Below are 27259 nucleotides of genomic sequence, written 5' to 3' on the forward strand. Positions count from 1 at the left end.
TTGTAGAGATAAGGTCTCGCCAAGTTGTCCAGGCGGGTCTCAAACCCGCGGGCTCAGGCAATCCACTCACCTCGACCTCCCAAAGGCGCGGGATTACAGGCTGAGCCACCGAGCCCAGCCCTCTCTGATATTTCTTACAGCTACCTATTAACTTTAGAGTTGTACCCCTTTAAAAGTCTAATTCAGGATACTATTTTCAAAGTCAGTAATTACTCCCCACTATACATTTTCTCAAAAGTCCATGTTGTATTTTTCTGGGCTGAACTTCTTACATTTTTTTCTCTAGTGGTAACCCTTTTGTGTAGAGCAGAGTTTTACTTGCAGATTAACACCCCTGCACAGCAAGTGCTTTTATAAGCAAATGAAAGTACTGGAAGGAAGATGCTTGAAGTGACAGAAAACAAATTGTAGAAGGAAACTGAAGCAAATTTAACTTTATTCATCATTCTTCATCTACATTTTGAAAATGTTTCCTCTTCTCTCTGTCCTTAGTAACCTGAAAGTTTGCTAGCCAATTAACTTCTTATAAATGGCTTTTTTGTTAGATGTTGATGAATCAATGAATTGATCCTGTGCCTGAGTTTTTGCTCAAGTCTCTTCCTTCATTTGAAATGCTCTTATGTTCATGGTTACTCTTTAGAATTGGAACAATCTTGCTCATTCTTTAAAGTGCATCTCAATCATTTTCTTTAATAAGATGTCTCTCTTAGATTCTCTTCAATATTCCTATGATACTCTTTTTTCAGTAGGGTCAATGTTGAAGATACAAAGGTTTGAAGTTAGAGGATATACACTTCAGTTCTGGCTGTGTCCTGTATTGAGTGTGTGTTCCTGTACAAGTTACCGTGTCTTTCAAGGCTCATTTTCTTTATCTGCACATTAAGTACACAAAGAACTTCTAAGTTTAAGCAGTAAAAATAGGCATATGAACATATATTTGCCTCCAACATTATAATAGTGCAAATCTTATTTCTTTAATGAATGAGAACATACTAAATTTACAAAACACCATTAGAGAAAACAAGACATATTAAGCAGATGATTGTGTTACAGAGTTTTGATATCACAGGGGCTCATAGGCATGATGCTTGGATTCATAGAGACCTTCTGTTGATGGCCATTCAGTTATACCAAATATGAACCTATCAAATCCAGTGGGATGGTCTGTTAAAGGAATATATATCATTAAAAACATTGCATTCAAAAAACAGTTATCTTATAATTTTACTAATGTGGCATGGTGAGAGAAAGCTCTTCAAAACTCAACTCTTTCACAATATAGCTATGTCATTTGAGAAAATTCTTAACTCTGTTTAACAGTTTTATCTTTCATAAAATAGGGATCATTTTAGAAATAGTCACACAATTTAAATAAAATAACATTTTGTGAAGGTTGAGTTAATATAAGAAATGTGTTTATAATATTGTGTAGAACAATATAAACACAAAACAAAGAACTTGTTGGCAATTATTACTGTGTGCCAGGTACTTTGCTAAGTGCAGGGGATTCTGTAATGAACCTTGGGAAAGACAGACATTAAGCAAGTAAACAAACACGAACATTTAATTCCTAATTGTAATCATGCCAACAAGGAGGGAAAAAGGTATTATGAACTACATAACAGGAAGGACTAGAATGAGGGTGAGAAATAAAGAGTAAAAAGATAAAGATTGTTACCACGGGGAAATATTTTGCCATTTTTCTCTCAGTGATGTAGCATATTTTTAAAAATAAAGAAATAACTGATACTTAATAGTTTATAACATTTATTTTTACTTTTATGAAACAACTTTGTGTAACGTTCTTTTTTCACACATGTGAGTACCTGTAGCTGCTCAGAAAAAGAATAAACACATTGTCTGTTTTTATAGCCTATCAACTAAGAGTGTGTCAACCTCCACCACCCGTACCCAATGCTGAAATTTTGGCAGAAGATGATGAATTTGAAATAGGTAAAGTCTGTCAAATTACTTTTTAAAAAAACACTGTTGGCAGAGCTATTTGCTAGAAAAAAAAATAAAGAAAGAATAGTAGCAACCTGTCTTTAGACCTTCTTCCCCTCGCTTGATAGAGATTATTTAGAATTCTTAAGAAGGGAGAGCAGTGAAAAGAAGAAAGGGAATTTTAGGCAAGAAAAATGAATTTTGTTTTCCAAGATATACAATGAGAAAAAAACGTTGGAATTTGAACTATACAACTGCATTCTGGTAGTTCTCCTCAAATTATTATTTTGTTGCCTTCTGACACTATAGTTCTAACTTCTATTCTTTGAATTCAAGCCTAAATCTGACTCAGTAGAATGAATGATTTTTAGGATATATTTGAAGATATATTTAATTTCATTTCTTGAAAGATGCTTGATTGTTCTTAATTTGATAATAAAGTTGCTTTAAAGCTGAGTTGGAAATTAATTCAGATAATGCCTTATAATCTAAAAAATGATATAAGAAGACATCTTAATGTTGCCATAATACATTTTTATCATCATTATCATTATAATATTTACTTTGGTTGAGACATATAAAGAAACTATTAATGATCCAAGTAAATCTCATTTTAATACAAAAGCAATAAATAAGAAGACTTTACCTACTTGATAAATTTTTCTGAATATCTTACTTACACCAACCAATTTATTTCCTTATGACTGTTGCTCATATCCAACCACCAGCACAGATGGACTGGTATTTTACTCCAGTCCTCAGTTCAGTTTGGTTAATGCCTGTTAAGTAGTGGTTGATAAATATTGTGCATATTATTCTTGCTTGTAACAAATAACAATTTTGTAGTAAGTGAAAATGACTAAATTATAAAATATTTTTCACTTAAAATTGAAATGTATGTTTCTCTTATCATCTTATTGCATATCTGACACCCGCTCTTTTTTTTAATAGGTGATATTATTAGGTATCAGTGTCTTCCAGGATTTACTTTGGTTGGTAATTCAATTCTGACATGCAGGTTAGGGGAGCGACTCCAGATGGATGGAGCACCTCCAGTCTGTCAAGGTACCAGTTGTTATTACTTATTTCTTAAATATTTGTTTTATATTTAACTCAATGCTGACAAAACTGAGAAAAATCAATATATTATGAACTATTTAACTGGCAATGAACTATTTAACTGGCAATGATGCTATAAGTTATACAACTCATATGTGGTATATTATTTCAATATATTTTATTATTTATCAGATTTAATTTTTATTATCTTTGATTCTTTCAAGGTTTAATTGTTCTGGTTTAGCAGAAGATATTTCAACTTATTAAAATTATTATTGCTCTGAGGGGTGGGAAAGGTGATGGAGAAAAAAGGAAAATAAGTCTAAATAAAGTCTCCATTGGTGATTTCTTTTACTTGTAAACAGTTTTTGCTCTAACCACTAGATTTATTAAACTTTATTGAGTGCTTCCTAAGCATGAAGATTGGAGAAAGAAATAAACAAAAAATAAGTTTTAAGTGGCCCTTACTGTGAAGCATCATGGGATAAGGGACATGGCAGTCGAACAGGTGATAGTAGCAGTCTTTAGGAAGGAACCAGGAGGAACCAGCAGTGTTTAGGAAGGAACCATCATTTTTAACTGCCTTGTGGGGCAAGAAAAGTTTGCTGGAAGCATTGTTCCTGAGATGTAAGTTTCAATTGACCGATGAAACTTATTCCGGTTCAACAGAACTGGAAAGAGTGTAATCTAAGTGGCAGATGTCTCTGCAAAGACACTGAAGTAAAAGAGGGGCACGGACTTCAAGGAATTCACATGGTTACAAGGGCAAGATGACAGTGGACCTTGAATGATGTGCTAGAGCTGTGATGTTCAGGAATCACGTATTGTTGATATGCATAGCCCCTAGACCCAGAACAGTACCTAACATGCAATAATCAATCACAAATGTTAGCTAATTTTAATAAAAATCAATTCTATTTGGTTATACTGTCTAGATTTGGGGGGATTACTTCTTTGGATTTGTTTCTGAGAATAGGGAAACCTTTTTTCTGTGCATTATCTTAACTGCTGTAATAACCCTGAAAGGGTAAACTGAGGCAAGGGACAACAGTACCACGGAAATAATGCAAGATTGGAACCAAGTACAAAGTAGAAGAAAGTAAAGTTTATTATTCACCTTTCACAGACAGAAAGGGGGCCAACACTCAGAGGCCTTGAAGGAAGGAGAGCTAAGTATATTTAAGGCTCTTGAAGGGGAGTTTAGACTGGGAAAAATGTGCAGAGTTTCACTTCTTGATGTAGATAACAGAAGTCACATAGCCTTGTGTTGTGACATCACCAGGCACAGGTATCTCATGAATCTAGGTGGTGGGCAGGAGGCTGGTGCAGTAAACTGGTAATAATACATAAAGGCCAGAAGCACAAATGCCTTGAACAATTTGGACTGCATACTTTCTGGTTGGCTTTTGCTTCTTCTGGGTCACAAGGATTGATTAAACATTATGCACAAAATTAATACAAAGACGTGAAAGAAAGCAGTTGCCATTTAGAGACTAAGGGAACAGATACATTTCTGAGTGTTAGAAAGTTTGAATAGCCCATTTTTTATCTAGGTCTGGTGGAGGTGTTTCCAGGGACTGCAGTCCTTTGTGTGTCTCCTGCTTGTCAGGGGGCTCAATGAAGATAATTGTGTTCCCTTCAGTACCAGCAACAGTTGCTAGATTCAAGGACAGTGAAGGGTGGACAAGGAAAAAAAAATGTCTACTTTTAAATGTAAATGATTTTTACATTTCAGAAGTTCCCTCCTTTCAAAACCTAAAGGAAAAATTCTGTTTATTTTCCTTTTTTCTTTTTGAGTTGTAGTCTCACTCCATTGCCCAGACTGGAGTGCAGTGGCCGCTCCCAGCCACCGCAGCCTCGACCTGCTGGGCTCTGGCCATCCTTCCGCCTCAGCCTTCCAAGTAGCTGGAATTACAGGCATGCGCTACCACGCCCGGCTGATTTTTTGATTTATTGTAGAGATGAGGTCTCGCTGCCCAGGCAGGTCTCGAAAATAGGAGTTAACATTTGATTTTCCACCTAACTAGAAATTTTACAAAGAGATGAAAGGATTTTCACAGGAGGCTTTTACATTAGGAAAAAGAAAAGTAGATTTGGAGGTATAAACCAGCTCCAATATGATAATTTCTTGTAGTCTTAATGCTATTAAGCACATCTTATACTCAGTTGGGTATTCTTAAGTCTATCACTTGTTTTCCAGACATTTAGGTGTCATTCATTCAGAAAACTAATGACTTTATGCAAGACTACTCTCTAGCCCTTTAGGATTTCATGAAATTCATATTCAGATTATTAGATATGTGAATGGAAAAAATAGGGTCTTAGGCTTTTGGGAGATTTTACACAGCAAGATAACTTGGACAAACACAGGAGACATGAAGGAACAACTACAGAATAGGACTTCTGTCTTGACCCCAAAATACAAACTACATTGTCAACTCTTGTAAGACAAGTTTCTTGTTTTTATATCTGAATCACAATTCAGTGTTTTTTTAAAATTAGAATAGACAAAACAATTCGGATAACCTAGGTATTTTATAATCCCTTGTATCTTGGACTTTCAATGTCTTATTTCCAAAATCAGAGTTACCTGTAGATTAGTAATTGCACCTCTTATTCTGTTTCTGTGGAAACAGACAATACACAATAGACAGATAGACACAAAATAGACAATAGATACAAAAAGACAATACACTCTTGTCTCATGATAACCCTTCTGATAGTAGCTAAAAGTTAATAAATCATACCTCAGAATGAGTCTGTGTAGTTTCTATATTTAATTAATTGACCATTTAAGTCAAAAATCTGAATTTACATTTTTGTTTACTTGAGTTAATTCATAAGCTTGCAGAAACATTCATCTGTTTGGAATCTACTAGAACAATTCTACATTTTTTAGTCCATTTTAAATTATTTAATTTATTTCTCAGTTTTTCAAAAAGAAACAAGATTAGTTTTGCTCTCAATTCCTCTCTACGTTCACTTTAGTTCTCTATATACCAGTTAAAATGTGGAAAACAATTTCAAATGTTTAAAAAAATAGTTTGAGGTCAATGAGATCTAATGGGTGATTACATTTTATGATTTAAAGCATTGAATCCAACTGAATCTGTGAGACTTTGGGCACTCTAAACTTTCTGGCATCAGTTTCCTTGTATGTACACTGGTTATAAAAATTATGCATACTTTAAAAAGTTGTGATAAATGAAATAATGCACAAAAAGTGTTTAACAGAGTACCTAACATACAGCAACAGTAAACAAGTATTTTCCTTTTTTTTTTTTTTTTTTGAGTTGGAGTCTCACTCCATTGCCCAGACTGGAGTGCAGTGGCCACTCCCGGCCACCGCAGCCTCGACCTGCTGGGCTCCGGCGATCCTTCCGCCTCAGCCTTCCGAGTAGCCGGAATTACGGGCATGCGCTACCACGCCCGGCTGATTTTTTGATTTATTGTAGAGATGAGGTCTCGCTGCCCAGGCAGGTCTCGAACCCGTGGACTCAGGCAATCCACTCACCTCAACCTCCCAAAGGCGCCGGGATTACAGGCTGAGTCACCGAGCCCGGTCAACAAGTATTTTCTGCTATGCTTGGTGGTTGTCAGGCATCATGCTATGTGTTAGATAGTGTGAGATTAGGCTAATGTGTGGTATTTGTAGTAAAGTATATTGGATCAGATTGTACATTTTAATATGTCACAGCCATATACTTACTAATGCTCTTTGTATTTGACTCAGATATTTCACTTCATTCCCAACCTTCATGCTTATTTTTTCTTTTTACATGTTTTGTGTGTGCAAAGCAAACCAGGGTTCTCTTTGTTAGCTGAGAATGAATGATCTGGTACCTTTTATTCAATTTTTTTCTAATTTCAAAATTATATCCATGAAACAAAATATTAGATTGAATTCATAGAAACTGAAGTAAAAAAATATACAATAGCTTTTAGATTTAGTGATACTATATTTGTTACTATGTTCTGTACAAGTACCACGTGCTAACCAATTGTACCACTGGAACACCCTTTGTCACTATATTCTATAGTTGTTTAAAAATATATATATATTAGTTCTGGTCAGTTTTCAAGACCTTCAAGTTATTTCTTTTCAAGTTATTAACGTTATTACCTAGCATTCATGTATTACCATAATTCACTACTTTATTACTGTTTTCTATACCTATACTACTTGCAGATTTTATAACTCAAAATATTCAATTGTCCTTGTACCGTGAGAACTATGAATATATACATTTTTCACTTACTTGTGTGTATTCCAGCAACATTTGATGGTTTTCATCCTAATTTAAACAAATATTGAAAAACAAGGATTCTTCTTAAGGTGATGCTCTTTTTATTTTGAGTTACAATGCTATCTAACTTTAAAATGATAGTTTATGTAGAGTAGTTGAACTAGTCAATGGCATGGAATGTATTTCCAATGTATCAAAGCCTCAAATGTTATCTAGTTCACCCATTCCTCCAGTTACTTAAATGTCCCCAATAAGAATATTCAAAATGTAGTCCAGTTTAAGTTTAAAAACTTGTTAGCAATGATGTTCATATGACATTTTGCTATAAGCCATTCCACTTTTCTGACAAATGGAAAGTTTTTTCTTCCACTTAACTAAAAAATTTTTGGTACATATTGGTTTACTTCTGCACAATGTCAGCCATAATAAGCAATTTCAATGCCGTTTTCACACCATAAAACATTCAAATGATTTTTTAAAAAGTGGTTAAATGGAATCATTTGAGTAGTAAGACAACCAACTTAGTTACACTCATTTCAAATCTAAATTTAAGTATGGATTTGTAGTATTTGGTCTGATACATAATGCTATTGATGCTAATACTTAAAGTTTACTATGCTTTGGAGGCTGTTAGCTTATAATTGTGTTGTTTTGTCAGTGTCTAACACATTTTCTGTATTTTTGTAAAGACATATATCCTCAAGCTAGCCAATGTTAAGAAATTAAATAAGAAGAATTTGTGTTGTTCCCTACATGTGTGACCTGAAGATAGCTTAAAGAACTGAAAGGTAAATGTGACCCAGAATTGTGTTAAGTCCTCACAACAAGCACATCTCTGAGGTCAGAAATGGTTTTGCCTGAAATTAATACTATGGGAGGTGGTAGTTTTTGTCTGTCCCCTCACACCTGAGAGGGTAAGAAGTTTAAGGAGAGAAGAGAGTGAGTAAAAATAGCAACAAAAGAAAAAGACAAGGCAAAGGCAAGACATAGATAAGAGAGGCAGAAGTGGGAGAACATAAGAAAATGAGGAAAAATTGGGGAAAATTGTGAAGAAAAAGGAGGAAATAAATGCCATATCATTCATTCATTAATTCATTCATTTATCTATCATCTATAAAAGTGCTGTATCTTCTATGTAATAAAAAATAAATCAATACTAAAATCTTTAGATCATTCCTTTATTTTTTTAATGGTAAGCTTAATGCAAATTGTCTCTTCTAACAAATAGTTCAAGGTATCATTTTCTTTATAGCTATGAACGTGAATGCAGAGTACTCAGTATTTGAACTGCTGTTGTCACTGGGGTTCTAAAATACTAGTAGTGTTTAATGATATCTTTATTTGACAGTGCTCTGTCCTGCCAATGAATTACGACTAGATTCTACAGGAGTCATATTGAGTCCTGGATATCCTGACAGTTATCCAAATCTTCAAATGTGTGCATGGAGCATTTCGGTGGAAAAGGGTTACAACATCAGCATGTTTGTAGAGTTCTTCCAGACAGAAAAGGAATTTGATGTTCTTCAGGTGTATGATGGTAACCAAGGGTTATATCTACTGGATATTCATAAATTAAGCCTGGATGTTTTAATTGTATATGCAGACTTTCAGTATAAATAACTTCCTACATGATTTTTCTCTTATAAATATGTTTGGAAGTTTCAATATTATATTTACCTCTATACCATATGAAAATTGTAGTAAGCCTAATTACTATTTGACAAGTTGTATATACTTCAACTATAGAATTAAAAGGTTTAAAAAATATTTTATATAACGTCTTCAGTTATCATTGATGAGGTAGATTGGCTATGAAGCAATTTAACCATATTTACTACTATTCTGAAGACATAAAATACTAAAGATAAATGAGATATAATTACTCAGTTTTATCTAAATTGTATTATTTTTCTTTCTGAAGGACCAAATATTCAAAGTCCAGTGCTTATTTCCCTCAGTGGGGATTATTCATCTCCTTTTAATATAACAAGCAATAGTCACGAAGTATTTCTTCAATGGTCAGCGGATCATGGAAACAACAAAAAAGGCTTCCGGATAAGATATATAGGTATGTGATACTTAACAATTTCAGTACAGATCTTACCTGCATCCTCAATATAGTTGTGATTAAAGAGCACAGATACTATTCAATTAGACAGAAATTCAAATCACATCTCCCCCATCAATATTTCTTGAACAATTTCCTGTTGTAATGATAATTCTTCATTCCGCATATGATTTTGTAAAGTATTAAAAGCACTTACAATAGTTGTAACTTAGATAAGTTAGTTATAAATTAAACCGAAGTTTTTAATACTCTTTAAAATAGATTTTTTTCCTTAAATTTACAGAAAGTGTTACAGTGTTGCTCAACTGTGTATTATATGATCTATTTAATAACTCTTTAAATGACAAGCATAAACAAAAGATATACATAAAAAATTTTGTTTTAAATTTTATTCACTATGGTACTTGCTAAATGATCTTAAATGTTGAAAGAGAGAATGAGAGCACCTTCAGTATTAATCATTTAAAAACCTTCAGCTTTTAAAAAGTAACTGTTTCATCACTACTGCTTTTTATTGAGTGATATTTGAAAGATGTAAGTTGAAAATTCTTTTTAATATCAAAGCGATGTAGCTTTTTCTATATGCCTTCCTGTTTATAAGATCTACTGATATTGAGCCAATAATTTTCTTTCGAGTAAGTGTACATAAATAGTCTTCAGTTACATGAAGGTAGTATTTAATTTTTTTAATTGCTATCCTAAATCATGTCAGAGTCCAAGGGTATGTGCTCAATAGTGGAATACCTCAGAATCAGTCAGCCATTTCTGCCTAATACGGTGTTTAGAACATGGCTCCTCCGCCAAACATCATTGCTAGCCAAATCAGCTGAAATCACTTTTATAAATGTTTTAAAGCAATTCTCACATTATAATTCTAGTCACAGACAAGTAAATATTGAATTTTATTTCTAAAGAGTATACACTCAAATTTCAGTCATTTAAATTACAAACTACAGTATAATGCTCCAATAAAATAATTTTATCTAATTATTTTGTTTTTAAAATATAGGACGATAGTTTGATTTTAATTTATTGATAATTTCTCTTTTGCATATTATAAGTAACTTCTCACTGACAGCATATTCCTATTATGTGTAAACATTTAATCATACAATCAGTTTCCATTAAGTAGAAAATTTATTATGCATTCAAAGGAGAAATGTTTTTAAAATTTGAAATATATTTCCAAGTCATCCTTAAGATTTGTTATATTTGAATCAATGTGTCAATCATATGAGCAATGTAAATATCTTTTTATTAAAGTTATTTCAAAACAGAGCACTTAAAAGTCAGCACATTTAACAGTATTTATAATGATCACAGTAACGTAAAGGGAAACTACTCAAAATAAACAATTATAAGCATTACATTGACTATATCATAAACCAGTCCTTATTCAAGTTGATCTTTATGACAAAATTGGATATAAATATAATAAAAATACCACTTTTAGCCCCCAAGAACAGCTCAATATATTATATATGTATGGTTTTTTTTCTTTAGAAATGACAGGCTATGACATGTGTGTGTGTGCGTGTGTGTGTGTGTATGTATGTGTGTATGTATTCTAAGTGCACTCTATTTCTTACTATTTACCCCCAAAGCCTCATTTTTCTCAAATGAATACATTGAAGTTTCATGGGGTAGATGGAACCTGCCATGCTGAATACATGTATATAAAAAAGCTATTTGACCTTATCTGTTGGCATTTCAGACTTCAGGAGATGAAAACACCTTTTATTTTATTGGCAATTGTTATAACTATTTGTCAGAACTCTTGACAGAATGGAAACTCTGATGGGTTGGGAGAGAGGAGTATGGAATGTGTGGGATTATTTTAGACATCAACCAAAATGAAATGCATGACCTAACATGATATAGGTGTCTGGAGATAGCTTCAAAGTGACATGTAAACAGCATGCTCTAAAATGTTGTTAGCAAGGCTGTGGCATTTAGGTCCTTCAAATGACAGGAAATACAGTTTTCCAAAAATCAGTGGAATATCTTCAGGGTTTTTAAACCTTCAGGGTGTTAAGAAAATGCCTTCTAATTCAGGAGACAATTTAGGTGACAATATAAATTAGAAGAAGAAAGCCTAGAGATAGTTGTGTCTCCCAAAAGTTATGTAGGTAGATTATTTCCAAAAGAGGATAGAGAACAATGTGATGTTCATATGAATTAAGATTCACATAGAAGCCGGGCTCGGTGGCTCAGCCTGTAATCCCGCGCCTTTGGGAGGCTGAGGTGAGTAGATTGCCTGAGCCCGCGGGTTCGAGACCCGCCTGGGCAGCGAGACCTCATCTCTACAATAAAATCAAAAAATTAGCCAGACGTGGTAGCGCACGCCTGTAATTCCAGCTACTCGGAAGGCTGAGGCGGAAGGATCGCCGGAGCCCAGCAGGTGAGGCTGCGGTGGCCGGGAGTGGCCATTGCACTCCAGTCTGGGCGACCGAGTGAGACTCCAACTCAGAAAAAAAAAAAAAGATTCACATAGATGACCCTTGGCCTGTTTTTAAGTATTAGTATTCACTATATGGGTGTTTATAACTTTGGGTAATAAAGAATTTTTAATTCATGAATTATGCAGCATTTTTTTTCTTTTGAAAGCTTTTTACTGTAGTACACCGGAATCCCCACCTCATGGATACATTATCAGTCAGACAGGTGGGCAGCTTAACAGTGTGGTTCGTTGGGCCTGTGACCGTGGATTCCGACTGGTTGGGAAAAGCAGCGCCGTGTGCAGAAAGTCTTCTTATGGGTATCATGCATGGGACTCACCGGTTCCTGCCTGTCAAGGTGAAGTATATTATCCAATAATGGATGAAAACATTATTATGAGATTGAACTCATTTAACATTTTCATTTGGATCACTACAACTTCCAAAGATAGAAATATTTAGAAGCATAATATGAACTCTTCTCATGAAAATGAGGTGTAAAGATGTAGAATGATTTATTTGAGAGGAAAGAGACATACTGTTTTATAATTACGCTTTTTTATGCAACTTATGTGCCTTTATCCTTCTCCCTTATATGCATACTTTATTCATACAATATTCCAGTTAGTTTGTTGTTAGAATATTTTTGCACCAGAGATAAAAACAAAGTTAGTGTGAAGTCTGCACAGAGACAATAGAGAATAATGAGTAAGTGTTCTGAAGACTGAGTTTTTCAGTGACTTATCACAGAAACAAAGAACTAAGAACCACCTATTCTCACTTATAAGCGGACCCTGAACATTTACCATAACACAATAAGAAAGGGATTGGCAGTAGCCAGAAACTACTGGGGTGGAAGGGGCACATAACATCAATACAGGTACCTGATCTCAAACCAGGCGAAGTGGGGACCAAAGGGAGGCCCAAATTTACCTGTACAATGGCCACTTGTATACCTAATCCTGAATTACACCCATATCTTAAAAAAATAAAATAAAAAAGACTGAGTTTCACTCTGAATACACAAAAACATACTCTCAAAGCAATAGATTTAAAATAGAAAAATGTCACCAACTAGCTAGTTATTTTTTTGTAATGGTTTTTATAACTCACCAGATATGTTTTTCATTATCATTTGCATTTTGTTAAAAATCAAGGCAGTGAGCATTTTATCATGCTATAGCAAACAGAATGATGAGACTGTTGATCAAAAAAATGGCACATTTTAGAGCTCTTGATTAGGACCTGTTTTAAAAAGAAGTTCAATCTTTTAGCTAGATATAGTCATAGAGACAATTCCAACATCAGTTACAGGAAAAAATCAATGTCATTTGATTTTGAAAATTTTCAAATATTTAATTCACTGCATTATTTTATCAATATAAAGATTAAATTTATATTTGATTTATTCTACCCAGCATGTGGAGGTGCATATAGCAACTTTGAACCCGTACATGAACAAACGCAGTTAATAAATAATGGGTCTTACTTATCATCTACTATTTGGAGGACATGTGTATAAAAGAAAAAATTTTTAAATAGGTCAATTAAAATTTAAAATCAAATAGCAAGTTAAATAAGTTGAGGAATAGATATTACAAGACACCTGAAATGGCTTCTTTTACCTATTGGACTGCAATTTCTAATTCACAGAAAGATAGCTCTCACAGGCATGTGTAAGTAAATGCAGAATTAAATAATTATTGCTTTTTAAAATATTAATCACTTATTAGGGTTCTGGAAAGTATCGTTACCTTGGTGGTTGTCAACATTGAAGGAATAGACTTCATGCAGAACAGATATATTTTAATAAACTATGAAAATATCTGTTTCCCTTGACCAATGTACAGCAGGAGTATTAAAATTTTGAAGTAATAACTGATTTCCCATAAATGGCTTGGGAAAGAATCTTTCATCTCATTATTTCATAATCATGAGAATCAAAAATACAGAAAATCTCAAATTATATATTTTAAAAAATATCATTAATTGTTATGAATTTAAACTTCTAAATTTAATTGTATAAGGATTATTTATATATGGGGGTGCCAAAAATGTATGCACATTTTAGGAGATGTTATGTATGCAGTACTTTTCAAAGTTGAATTGAATTACAGTAGCAATGTGTAGTATGACGTTCGGTCAAAAGATGACATTAATCAAATGAAAGCTAGCATCACCATGTGACAGGCAGGGCCGTCGAAAGAAATGGCAGAAACACGGTTGTCCTTTGAGGAGCTCAAGACCATTTTGAAGTGATATTTGAAATTTGAGAATGTTGTAAAAGTACAACAACATTGGAGGTGTGAGTATGCAACAGAACCTCCAGCATGTCTAGCAACTGCATGCATTCGTGATAAGTTTGAGACACATGGTACTCTGTGTGCTGTGCATAAGGGAAGATCTGGGAAGCCCCCCCCAGCAATAAGTCCTGCAGTAGTTTGCCATAATCAAAAGTGTCTGGACACTGATGGTAATCACTTTGACCATATCTTGTAATAGCAGAAGTCAAACATGACTTGTTTTCACCTGTCGTTGCCAGTATATATTGAGTATTACAACTTTAATATAGTTTTCTCCTTCCTTAAAATGTGCATACATGTTTTGGGCACCGCCTGTATATACATATGTACACATGCACCTGCATGCATATACAGTCACACATACATACAACGGGAAATCCCCCCAAAACCTGAAATTTATTTGTAAAACATTGTGTATTTATTCTTACATGTTTAAATTTCAGTCACCTTCAAAGTACTCTCCGTTTGATGCAATACACCTATTGAGACACATTTTCCACTGCTCAAAACAGTTTTGGACCTTTTTGATTTTGATGCCTTTTAGTTCTTCTGCTGTATTTTGTTTTACCTCTTCCACATTGGCAAATATTTCCCTTTGAGGTCTTTTTCAATGCAGAGAAACAAAAAAAGTCACTTGGGGTGAGATCAGGTCAATAAGAGATGGTGGGAGCATGGGGTCATGCCATCTTTGGTCAAAATCTTCTGAACACTCAGCGCGGCGTAGGCAGATGCATTGTCTTGGTGGAAGAACCAGTCACCTGTTTGCCATAACTTGGTATGTTTCTTCTGCAAATTATGATGCAATCTTCTCAAAACTTTCAGATGAAAACTTTGGTTGATCATTTGACCAGGAGGAATACATTCTGAGTGAACTACAAGGGGCTCGCCCTCCAAAAGATAATTCTGGTTTTTTGGAAACCCTCACTCATATATGGTACATATATAATATTTAAGGAAGCTTTTGAGAGAATAATTAAGCACTGGATAGTATTATGTAGAAACTTACATTTGTAATCCCTGTCTCACTTTTAATTGTGATTTCTTAAGCGTTCTGTAGAGAAGCCTCTTTGACAACCATTCAGTGATGATGATTATTCTTCTAAACTAGATTTGTTTTATTTTCTTTCTCTTTTTAAGGAGAGAAGTTAAATTGTAATCTATCCACAAGCACCATAGTTGTTCTATCATTTTAATGTTATCTTTTTTAAAATTCTAAAATAAAATTATTTTATATTAAATGTATACATGGAACTTATACTACTAAACTATATATTTTTTATTTGATCTAGATTCAATTTACACTACCACAGCAATGTATAGTTAACTTTTAAAAATTAGTAATTACACTATCTTTCACAGGGGTTCAATGGGGAGATGGCTTATTATAAATTGAAATTCCCAAAAGTCCTAAGTGATAATATAAATATTGCTTTAACAGGCATCAGGGAGCCATTTACTTTTTAACACTATTTTAGAGGTACCATAATTAGAAAGCAGAGATAATAACATGATTGTATGAAATTACTTATATAATGTATTAACTCAGTGTTACAACTTTTCTGTTCATAATTTGCAGGTTACCAAACTATAAGTGATCAAATTTCCACAGTAGAAATTCTGTCATTCAGTTTTGACAACTTTATCTAGATTTTATTAAGTTTTTTTTACTTTATATTCAATACACACAGATTAACAAAATTTAAACAAAAAAGACAGAGGTTTTAAAAAAGAAGTAGAAACAATTTTTGGTTGCAATGGGAGATGGGTGAATAGATCACAGTATTTACAATATTTAAACTAAACGCATACCTTCTTTTGTTTTATGCCTTTTGTTATGAGAAAAAATATAATTATAAATCTTTAATGCTTTGTTTGAAACCTTAGAGACTAAATTCAGAAACGTTCTCATTTTATAACAGTAATACATGCTACCATTATAAAGTATATATAAGAGATGTGCAATAAGTCCAATTTGTTCTATGGCAGCACTCAGATTCAAGTACATTAATCTTTCTACAGACATATGTATAAATATTTACTCTGAGTATGCTATATAAAGATACAAATAATATTTAGTTGAGACATTTTTACTAAATATATTCTATTAAATAATTTTTTTTCTTTTTGGAAATGTCAATTATATATTTATAGAGCAAGGATGAAAAAGAGTAAATCTTAGGGGATTTTTGCATAATCTTTTAAAGTTACAAAGTGTGAAAATATCTTATATACAATAAACTAAGAAAATAGAAAATTTTGCTGTCATTATCTCATCATAGTAAAACTAATTTTTATGTAAATCAAATGTAGATAAAAACCAAGGCATCTAAGGCACATCAATGAAATCAGGAAGATTTTAACTAGGCCTTAGACAATAAGTCCTGACCTTATATTTATTAAGCACGTTCAATACCCATGATATTCTATGGATAGTGACCAAGCACACACATTTTGGCTGTACCTAAGACAAAGAAATAGCCAGCTTCCAGATAAATAAATGTGTTTGTTTTATTCCTGACCAAAATAGTGATACTTTGCTTGCCACTTTCTTTATAAACTTTAATAATTATCTGTCAAATTGAGTTAGTCAAACTTGCTGTATGTTGGTCCCATCATTGGTTTGCATTAGGTGCACTCTTTACTTAATTTGCATTTTCATATAATCTATGTAAATGCTGAAAACTATGCAGATGACAGCAAGAAACTAAGAAAGAAACCAAAAAATGAAATATTAGCATTGTAGATTTACACATTTAAAACACATTCAATAAGAGTTTAAAATAAATTATTCAAAATTCAAGGCTCAAAAAGTATTTTTGTGAAGTATCCAAAAATTATTTCCAAGGAATTGATAAAATCCCTCATAGTTTACATGTTTTATAGTTAACAGACTTATTGAAAAAACTAAGTATGTTTCTGTTTATATGATTTTGTATGTATGTATTTATTCCAGCAATTTCCTGTGGGATTCCTAAAGCTCCAGCAAATGGAGGGATACTCACAACAGACTACTTGGTGGGAACCCGAGTTACCTATTTTTGTAACGATGGATACAGATTGTCATCCAAGGAACTTACCACTGCCATATGCCAATCTGATGGAACATGGAGCAATCATAACAAGACTCCTCGCTGTGTTGGTATGTGTGTTAAAGAAATTTCAAAACCTACTTTTCTATTGGCATTTATATGTTTGGAAATTTTGTGTATTGTTGAATTTTAAAAACTAATCGTTGAAATTAAATGTGATGCCTAAGGCAGAAATGAAAGTTAATTAAGCTGTCTTCTACCATGAAGTACTAAGACTTTTCTGTCAGTTTTTGAAACCTCAGAATATTTATGTCAAAAAGTGGCACCTTTCATTTTGCATAATAAAGCTTGATTTATTTTTGTAAAAGTCATTCTCAGTCAACATGTTTTCAGTACACAGTCCCTTGAAAAAAATTTATGGTTTGCATTGAGAAAATTATATTTCAATATATTCAACTTTGATTTTCATAGGGATAAATGATGCTACTGAAATTATCCATAACTTTAAATATTTGTTGATATTCTTCTAGTTAACTGCACTTAGAATATTTCATATTACTGTCATTGTTACTTTACTAGGTGAATGCATGGTATATAATGATAACAGATATTAATTCTGATAATGATTTGGGAGCAAAATAAATGGAAAGTGTTGATATAAATAAAGTCTTTGATTTCCTGTATGCTTTGTTTATTTCTTCTCATTTAGTAATGTGATTTCAACTTAGCTGTAATTTCATTTAAAATTATGATTGTTAAATTGTTTTCTCTCTTGCCATTATCTAATAATGCTTCTACTTATCTTGAACAAGTTTAGAATTAGCCAAATTTTATGTCACAGATTTTGCATAAAAAGGCCATTCAAACATATTTCCTCAATATATAGTCCTTCCCAAACTTCTAAAGAAACAAGGAAGAAGTAAGGCAGTCATAATTGGGATTCCAAGTAGGTAGGATAGTATGTACAGGAATAGTATGGCGGAATGAAAAAGATTAACTTGGAAAAAAATAAAGAATTAATGCTAAAGGATTTTGTATGGCACAATAGTGAATGAAGGCAGTGGGAAGATAAAGAATGGAATCGACGTGAGATGTAGTTAGGAGGTGGAACAGACATGATTGACTTATAAACATTTGTCATCTTTGGTTTTTGTATAGTTGTTACATGTCCAAGTATCAATTCCTTTACCTTGGAACATGGAAGATGGCGAATTGTGAATGGCTCCCATTATGAATACAAAACCAAGGTAGTTTTCAGCTGTGACCCTGGTTATCATGGACTAGGGCCTGCTTCTATTGAATGTCTTCCTAATGGCACCTGGAGTTGGCGAAATGAAAGACCATATTGCCAAAGTAAGTATAGACTCTGCTTAACTTATTTTATAGGATATCTATGGTGATTGAATTGCTTGAATCACTTCCTTTTTAAACACCCTATCAATAATGATATAATATTATTTATATGGTCATTTATTCTCATTACATTTTAAGATTTTCAATTATGCTTGTATATATTAAGTGCTTATAAAAAAGCATGGAATTTTGATCCAGAAAGCTTGAATTTGAGTTATCGATCTATAATTTGCTTTAACAACTAAGTGATTTTTATTGTGTACTTACTACTTGCTAGATACTGCTTTAATTCATTTACATGTATTATACTAATTTGGCCAAAAAAAGTTCCAGATTTAATCATTTTATGGAAGCCACAGAGCCTATAAGTGGTAGAGAAATAGTATTCAACCCAGGCACTTTGGCTACAACTCTTGACTTTTAATTTCTCTGTTATATGATATTAATTCTCTAAAATTCTAAAACTAGAAAATTATGATAACATCAGCATTGTAATTATGAAGATTTATTGGTATGACTTATATGAAATACCAGCTTGAAAGAGATTTACAAGGAGTGTAATAAGTATTATTGAGTCAAATTGTACAATTAAGGCATTTTATTTTCATATATTCTAAAAATGGTCAATAGTTAATATAGATAAACATAGTTATTATAGACTGTCCAGATGAAATACCTCTAACTTCCTTTACTCTGTTTATTGTGTGTCTACTCTGTGCCAGGAAGTATTCTGATAATTCAACCTTTTAATTAATGTCCAGTACAACTCTGGAGCATATATAGCATAGAAACCCATAATTTATAAGTAAACTAATAAAATAATCAAAAGTCTAAGTAGATTTATGAATTAACATAGCAGATAGTTATCTTACGTAGAATAAGTACACAAGTATCTATTATTGTACTTATGAATATTCTGTGATTTGCAATTTATTTTCTTAATTTCTATGTCAGCATAGAATTTTATGATTGTCTTTTTTTATAAGGTAGTCACAAGAATGAATTAAAATCTAAAAAAAATTCTAATTTATATTTTACATTAAAAATATGGCATCATCATTACATGCAAATTTTGATCCTGTTCTTTGAAGTTTTCTCCCAAGAACTTTCTCTGCCTGTGGGCTCCTGTTCTTTCCGGATAATTTCTTTAAAAAGACACATGGCATATGAATATTTCAAAATGCTATCTTCAACAGAAACACCTGTATAATTAGGCAGTCAAAAAATATTTGTCTGGTTTCTTTGTGTTCGAATTTCTGTAATGAGTAAGGGTTTATTTAAGTGATGCATGATACTGGGCTACTGCCCACAGGCAAGAGTGTGGAAAAGACAAAGGGTTTAAGAATTGCAATTCATTGAGAAAACGAAGAGTCTTGATTTTTCTGGTTCCCCATTTACTCATTTTTAAGTGAAAATGATATAAAAATATCATCAATAATTTTAATAGCTCCTCAAAGGGCTATTTTGGAGATTAGCTAAAAACCATCAGTACATTTTAAATTTGATAATCAACTATTTAAAATTTGCAATTTTTTTCCCGTTTGTCTGTCTAGCAGCTATCTAAAGCCTAAAGCTGAACACCTAAGGCTAATGGTTAAGTATTGGACTTTGAAGTTAGAACGTTGGTTTTAAATCTTGACTCAGCAAGTTATAGACTTTGTAACTGTATTAAAGTTACTTCATTTCTCTGTGCCTATATCCTAGTCTATGCAATTCAGATAATAATTACACCTACCCCAGAGGGTTATTTTGAGAATTACATAAGTGAAAGCACTAAAAAACAAACAAACAAAAAACCTGGCACATAATAGGCACTCAGTTAACATTATTCATTATTGTTTTTGTTTTAGAGTGGCTTTTCTTTTTAAAATTTCAATAGCTTTAGAGGATAAAAATGGTTGTTGGTTACATGACTGCATCACATAGTGACAAATACGTCTGGCTGTAAGTGTACCCACCACTTCCACCAGTGACCATGGTATCCGATAGGCGATTTTTATCTTTCCACCCTTTCCCACCTTCCCTCTTCTGAGTCTCTAATGTCTATTATACCACAGAAAGACATGTCATCTATAGTCTTTAAATGAAAGAGTCAGGAAAAATGAATTTTGTACTATTTAGCAAATCGGTTAACTCTCTCCTCCAAGTTTTTAATACGTACCAAAAAATGTGAATATATAACTGTATCTAATGGAGCTTGTGACCATTAAATATTTCACTTATAAATCTCTTCAACTATAAAGTATTTGAAGAAAAAACTGTAATTACTCTCTTAGCATTGATTTCATTATGAAGAAACGTTGGCTTAAGTACATCAAAGGACTTATCCAATGTCATTTTTTAAGTGAAAAGATTTTGGACTAATGAATTGTCCTCTCTTTAATTGTGGTTTTTCATTCACAAAACTAGTTTGAATAAGCAAAAATGAAAAGAAAATAATTTCATTTCTCTGATACTTAGAAGGTTTTAAGAGAACTCAAAGGTGCAAAATTTTAAATTGTCATTGTTTTTCTCTACAAATTCTTACTCATTCCATCATGTTTTGTAAATATCAGTTTCAAGTGAAAATACATCAAATCATAGGAAACTCAAAATATTGAAAGCATGATTTTGTTACAAGTGCATTTTGAACAGTGTCTTTAAGGGTTTTTACTTACTTATCATTTTTTAGTTATTTCCTGTGGAGAACTACCTACACCTCCAAATGGAAATAAGATTGGAACTCAGACTTCATATGGTTCAACTGCAATCTTTACCTGCGATTTGGGATTCATGCTTGTAGGCTCTGCTGTACGGGAATGCCTTTCTTCCGGTCTTTGGAGTGGATCTGAAACCAGATGCCTAGGTACAGATTCTTAATTTATTTTAACCAAACTTCTCCCCATCCTCCACCCTGGAGAGGAGGGGAGGCATAATTTTTCCTGAAATATGAGATTATAACTTATATTCACTGAGTAAGGATGCTAAAAACAGAAAATACTCAACTTTAAAAATGACTCACGGTAGAAAAGCTATTAAAGAAATAGCTTCTAAAGTTAATCAGCTAGTATTCCTAATGAAATCTTATGTCATTAAGGAGAGACACATTTTCTTCCAGGTGTGGAGAAGATAAAAAGGTGAAAACTAATTGTTGAAAATTATACGTCTGCATACTCAGCTGGATTAATCACTGTAACAGTTAATTCATTCAAAACCAATAGTCAGTTCTCCTGTCACCTATTTGCTTAAGATAATAACTGAAGCAGAAAAATGACTATATTTAAATATCTTTTCCCCTTTTTATTTCATAAGGTTTCTACATGTGTGAAACAACTTTCTATTAAAAATTTAAAAATCTATTTTTTGAACCTGATTTAGGCACATATGACTTTCTTCCCTTAGCATTCTCTGAATTTATAATAAAAAACTGTTCAGTGAAAGAAACTGGACTAGCTTGTTTTCTTACCTCTCCTTTTTTTATTATGAAAATAATATTATGATTTATGCTTCATATCCTCTTTCAAAGACATCAATAACTTCTTTAATATTAAGATAATTGTACGATTTGTGCTTTGTTTCTTTTCTCTAAAATAATTTCAAGATATGACAGCAAGTATTACATTGGACAATAATAAAAATTGTTCTAATGATTATTCACTTGTCTGTTGGGCACAAGGCATAATCTTTTTGTTTGATAATTTAAAATTGCTATAATTATGAATTAGCATACTGCAAAATTTATATAACATTTCATCTCTAAAAAGTTACTATTTAATAATATGACACATAGCAAAAAAGTTTATAGTTACATATTGTTTTGTTAATAAGCTTGAAAATATTCATGGCAATACAATCATTATTTGAAACTTAGAAGAATATAGCTAGAAGTTTTGGTTAAAATTCCTTTCTTCACCCACTTCTCAGGTACAGTTGTTAATAGGTATACTTGGAAGCTCAGCAACAGTTATTTCTTTATAATAACACACTTATTTTTGTATTTTCAGAGCCTCCCCAAACCCTAGGATCTCCCATTGCTTCTGGGCCTGGTTGTGGAATGAGCTTCCTCCCAGACTAAGGCCTCCTCTATTTCAAATCTCACCAAGGCAGAGCAGAGGAGTGAGGGTGGCATTATGCTATCTTCTCCTACTGACTTGGGCTGGGCAGATGATTGAAATAATTTATTTTCTGTAATATGACTATTGCAGAAAAAAAGAAAAATAGTAAATACTTTAAATCATTATATATCAATATGTGATTAAATAATAATAAAACAATTCTTAATAGTTTCTAAATTGCTTTTGGTTATATTAATTCCAATTACAGATTACTTAGTTTACTTATAAATTTGCAAGTAAACTTAATTTACTTATAAATTTGAGAATTTACATGTAAAACAAATTTACAATACTATATTTTATGACCATATGCTATCATGAACTGTCATTGTATATTATATATTATTTATAGAATATTATATAAAGTATGTGGTTTTATTCACCGATTTAGAATCTTGTTTATGCTCACTGGAAAGAAAGGGCATAACAGGAATATTTATAAGAAAGCATTGCCTCTTAGGCTATGAAGACAGCATCATCCATTGTAGTGAATTTAGTGTTGACATCTAATATAAATTCAAAAGGGTGTTAGTAGGAAAAAAGTGCAGATGCCAAACAAGCTAAAACTTGACTCTTGTGCTGTGAGCTGACCTTTAGGATGTATTCTTCTCAGCTTGCCCTTGTAGTCCCAGACACCTTCAGCTTAGAATGACTACTAGAATATGCTTATCATTGTTTCTGTAAATGTAGTGCATTTATTCCTGACTCACCAGCATTTCATTATGATTTTTTCCGTTGAAAGGATTGACAATGAACACTCAATTGTCCCACCACCTAGATTCTACAGTTAGTTTTTTCTCATTTTTGCTTATCACATATTTATCCATCTTCCCAGGCTTCTATCGATTCATCAATCCATTTTTGGATGCATTTTTTTTTTGAGTTGGAGTCTCACTCGGTGGCCCAGACTGGAGTGCAGAGGCCGCTCCCGGCCACCGCAGCCTCGCCTGCTGGGCTCCGGCAATCCTTCCGTCTCAGCCTTCCGAGTAGCCAGAATTACAGGCGTGCGCTACCACGCCCGGCTGATTTTTATTTTTATTTATTGTAGAGATGAGGTCTCGCTGCCCAGGCGGGTCTCGAACCTGCGGGCTCAGGCAATCCACTCACCTCAGCCTCCCAAAGGCGTGGGATTACAGGCTGAGCCACCGAGCCCGGCTTGGATGCATTTTTAAATAGGTTGTGAAAATCAGTATACTTCATTGCTAAACATTTCAGCATGTATCATTAGAGTTCAGTATTTATTTATAATTGTTTCTTTTTTTTTAACTTTGGCAAAATTTATATCCAATGAAGTGAGTACATATGTCATAAATACATTGTCAGATGATTTTTGTCAAATGTATTCACCTGTGTAACTCAATCGCTGTAAAGATACAGAATATCACCGTTACCTCAGAAATTTCCCTATGACCCTTTGAAGTCATTCCGAATCCCCTCCCCCACAACCTAAGGCAGTCACTGTTCTGAGTTTTTACCTTATATTAGTTTTTCCTGTCTAGAAATTCATATGAATGGAATCCTGAGTTATGCAAGGCCTCTTTTATTCTCTTTCATCCCTGTTTTATGTATCTGTAATTTGTTTCTTTTAATACTCAGTGGAATTCCATTGTACAGATAAGCCACACTCAGTCATTCTCCTTTTGATGGGCACTTGGGCTGTGCAGTTTTGGGCTATTATGAATAAAGTTGCTAGGAACATTTGTGTAAAAGTCCTTTTGTGGACATGTGCTTTCATTTGTCTTGGGTACTCAGATATAGAGTAATTGGAATAGTTCTCATAGTCTCTCATTCTCTCCAATATGTCTTATCGCCATTTTTTCCATTCTAACCATTCTGTTGTATGCTTAAAGGTATCTCAGGATATTTTCATTTGTATTATCTTTTTAGAATAAATTTTATTTCAATAGCTTTAGGACACAAGTGGTTTTTGCTTGCATTCAATGCATTGTATAGCAGTGAAGAAGTCTGGGTTTTAAGTGTACCCATCACCCCTACTAGTGCACACTGTACCCAATAGGTGATTTTTTCATTCCTCTCCCCCATCCCCGAGTCTCCAGTGCCTTATCTTCATGACTACTGATGCTAAGCAGTTTCATGGGTTTACTGATTGTTTTTAAAATTTCTTTTGTGAAGTGGTGAAGCATCTTATATTGAATTACCTTTTTGTTATGAATTATTGGAGTTTAAATATTAAACTTAGAAGAGTTTAAATATTTAGACTAATAATTATAGGAGTTTAAATATTCTGATTGCAAGACCTTTATTATTATGTGTTTTAAATATATATAACTATTTTCCTCGAATCTGTGACTTACCTATTCAATTTTTAATAGTGTACTTTGACAAGATGGAGCTTTCACCTTTGGTTAAGTCTTTTTTGTTTGCCAGTTTGTTTTTCTGGTTGTTGCTTTCTGCCTTCTATTTAGGGAAGAAACCTTTTCTCAGCCATAAGTCACAATGTTTTTCCTCCAGGCTTTCTTCTAGAATCTTTTTAGTTTAGCTTTTTCTTTTATATTTATAATTTATCTTTAACATGTTATTGTATGTATTATGTGATAGGACTTTTTTTTCACAGAATGATATCTGACACTATTTGTTGAAAAGATTTCATAGAAATTTTTGAAATCATGTATGTCCATTCTCTAAATTTGTTCTTATTTTTCAAGATAATTTTGGGTACCCTAAGACTTTGCAGTTTCATGTAAGTTTTGGAATTAGTTTATCCAATAGAAAAACCTGATGAGGTTATGATCAAGATTACATTGAATCTACACATCAATTTGGGGAAAATTGACATCTAACAATATAGAATTTTCTGATTCATGAACATAGCACATTTATTTATTTGTTCAGGTCTTCTTTAATTTTTTTTTTTTTTGCAATTTTTTTAGTCTCTTGCAACCTTTTCAAATTCACTTATTAGTTTTAATATGTTATCTGAGCATAGTATAGTTTTTTTTTTTTGTTACCCAACATTATGGTTTTTTTTTTTTTCCTATTTATTCATGTATTTACAGGGATAGGACCCACAGTACAAAGTAAAATAAAACTATGTAAAATAGAAGTGGTTGAGAGTAGACATCTTTCTGTTTATCAAGAGGAAAGCATTGAATATTTTACTGGTAAATATAATATTAGCAGGAGGTTTCTGTTTTGTTTTTAATTGAATCAAGAATGTCACCTTATATTTCTAATTCATTGTTGCTTTTTATTATGAATAGGTACTGAATTTTCCTTGCACATTTTCAGCACCTGTTGAAATACTCATATAGATTTTTCTCCTTTACTTTGTTAACATGTAAATTGCATTGAGTGGTTGATTTTTAAACTTCAATCGATTTTTCATTTCTGAATAAACTCCAGATAATCATAACACATTATCACTTATATAGTTAGATAAAGTTTTGTCAAGAAGTTTTGCATCTCTGTTTATAAAGGAATTTGCTCTTTTTTCAAGGGTCTTTTTCAGGTTTTACAATTGGGGTTAAAACAAGTTTGGAAGTACTTTTTTTCTTTTCTGTATTCTGAAATAGTTTGTGTAAGATTGATTTTTTTTCTCTTAAATGTTTGAATTTACCAGTGAAGACATCTGTGCCTGAGTGTTTTATGTGAGAAGTGTTTTATTTAAGAATGCAAATACTTTAATAGATAAAGAACTATTAATGTTTTCTATTTTATCTTATGTTAGTTTGAATAATTTATAATTATCAAAGGATTTGTCTTTTTCACCTGAACTGTTAAAATGTATTGCCATAAAGCTATTTTAAAATATTCTTTTAAACTTTAAATTTCTGTAAGCTTTGTAGTGATATCACTTCATTCACTCCTGCAATTGGTCACTTTTTTCTCTCCTTTTTAAAAAAACACTGATAGGATTAGCTAGGAGTTTAGCAATTTTGTTACTATTTTTAAAGAAGTTTTATCATAGTTAATCTTTTTTCTTAGTTAATCTCTATTGTTTTCTGTTTCCTTGATTTCTGTAATTGTCTTAAATGTTTCTTTCTGTCTGCTTACTTAGGATTTATTTTCTCTTTGTTTTGTTTCTCTTTTCATAAGGTGAAGTTTTAGGTAATTGATTATATATCTTCTTTTTAATAAAAGCACTAAAATTTATAGATTTCCTCACTAAACATTGTTTTATCTGTTTCCCTCAAATTTTTATGTATTTTAATTTTCATACATTGAAATATTGTATAATTTCTTCTAGACCCGTGTCACTAGAAGTGTGTCTTCTTTAATTTCCAAATACTCAGTGTTTTGCTAAATATCTTATAGTTATCTTTATGCCATATCAAGATTAAATTATTTGTGGCAGACTTCTAAGTATACTTAAAAAGTGTAGTAATGTTATATACGTGTACACATAAAAATCACAATATCGCTGGGCTCAGTGGCTCAGCCTGTAATCCCGCGCCTTTGGGAGGCTGAGATGAGTGGATTGCCCGAGCCCGCGGGTTCGAGACCCGCCTGGGCAACTTGGCGAGACCTCATCTCTACAATAAAAAAAAAATCAAAAAAATTAGCCGGGCGAGGTAGCGCATGCCTGTAATTCCAGCTATTTGGAAGGCTGAGGCCGAAGGATCGCCGGAACCCAGCAGGTCGAGGCTGTGGTGGCCGGGAGCAGCCATTGCACTCCCAGTCTGGGTGACAGAGTGAGACTCCAACTCTAAATAAATAAATAAAATAAAATAAAATAAAATAAAAATTAAAAAAATCACAGTATC

At 32.7% G+C, this 27259-nt stretch overlaps 1 protein-coding gene across 1 annotated transcript in view; it reads left to right on the forward strand.

Moving 5' to 3' along the window:
• Positions 1 to 27259, forward strand: part of CSMD3 (CUB and Sushi multiple domains 3) — a 509139-nt gene that overhangs the window by 397319 nt on the left and 84561 nt on the right. The window contains exons 35-42 of the mRNA XM_021706867.1: positions 1873 to 1953; positions 2896 to 3009; positions 8599 to 8787; positions 9172 to 9318; positions 11926 to 12114; positions 17013 to 17198; positions 18247 to 18441; positions 21113 to 21286. Coding sequence (XP_021562542.1) covers positions 1873 to 1953; positions 2896 to 3009; positions 8599 to 8787; positions 9172 to 9318; positions 11926 to 12114; positions 17013 to 17198; positions 18247 to 18441; positions 21113 to 21286 — 1275 coding nt within the window. The remainder of the gene's footprint in view (positions 1 to 1872; positions 1954 to 2895; positions 3010 to 8598; positions 8788 to 9171; positions 9319 to 11925; positions 12115 to 17012; positions 17199 to 18246; positions 18442 to 21112; positions 21287 to 27259) is intronic.

This window comes from Carlito syrichta, unplaced genomic scaffold (assembly GCF_000164805.1).
Source record: "Carlito syrichta isolate Samal-C Ts95f unplaced genomic scaffold, Tarsius_syrichta-2.0.1 Scaffold316182, whole genome shotgun sequence".
Classification (NCBI taxonomy): domain Eukaryota; kingdom Metazoa; phylum Chordata; class Mammalia; order Primates; family Tarsiidae; genus Carlito; species Carlito syrichta.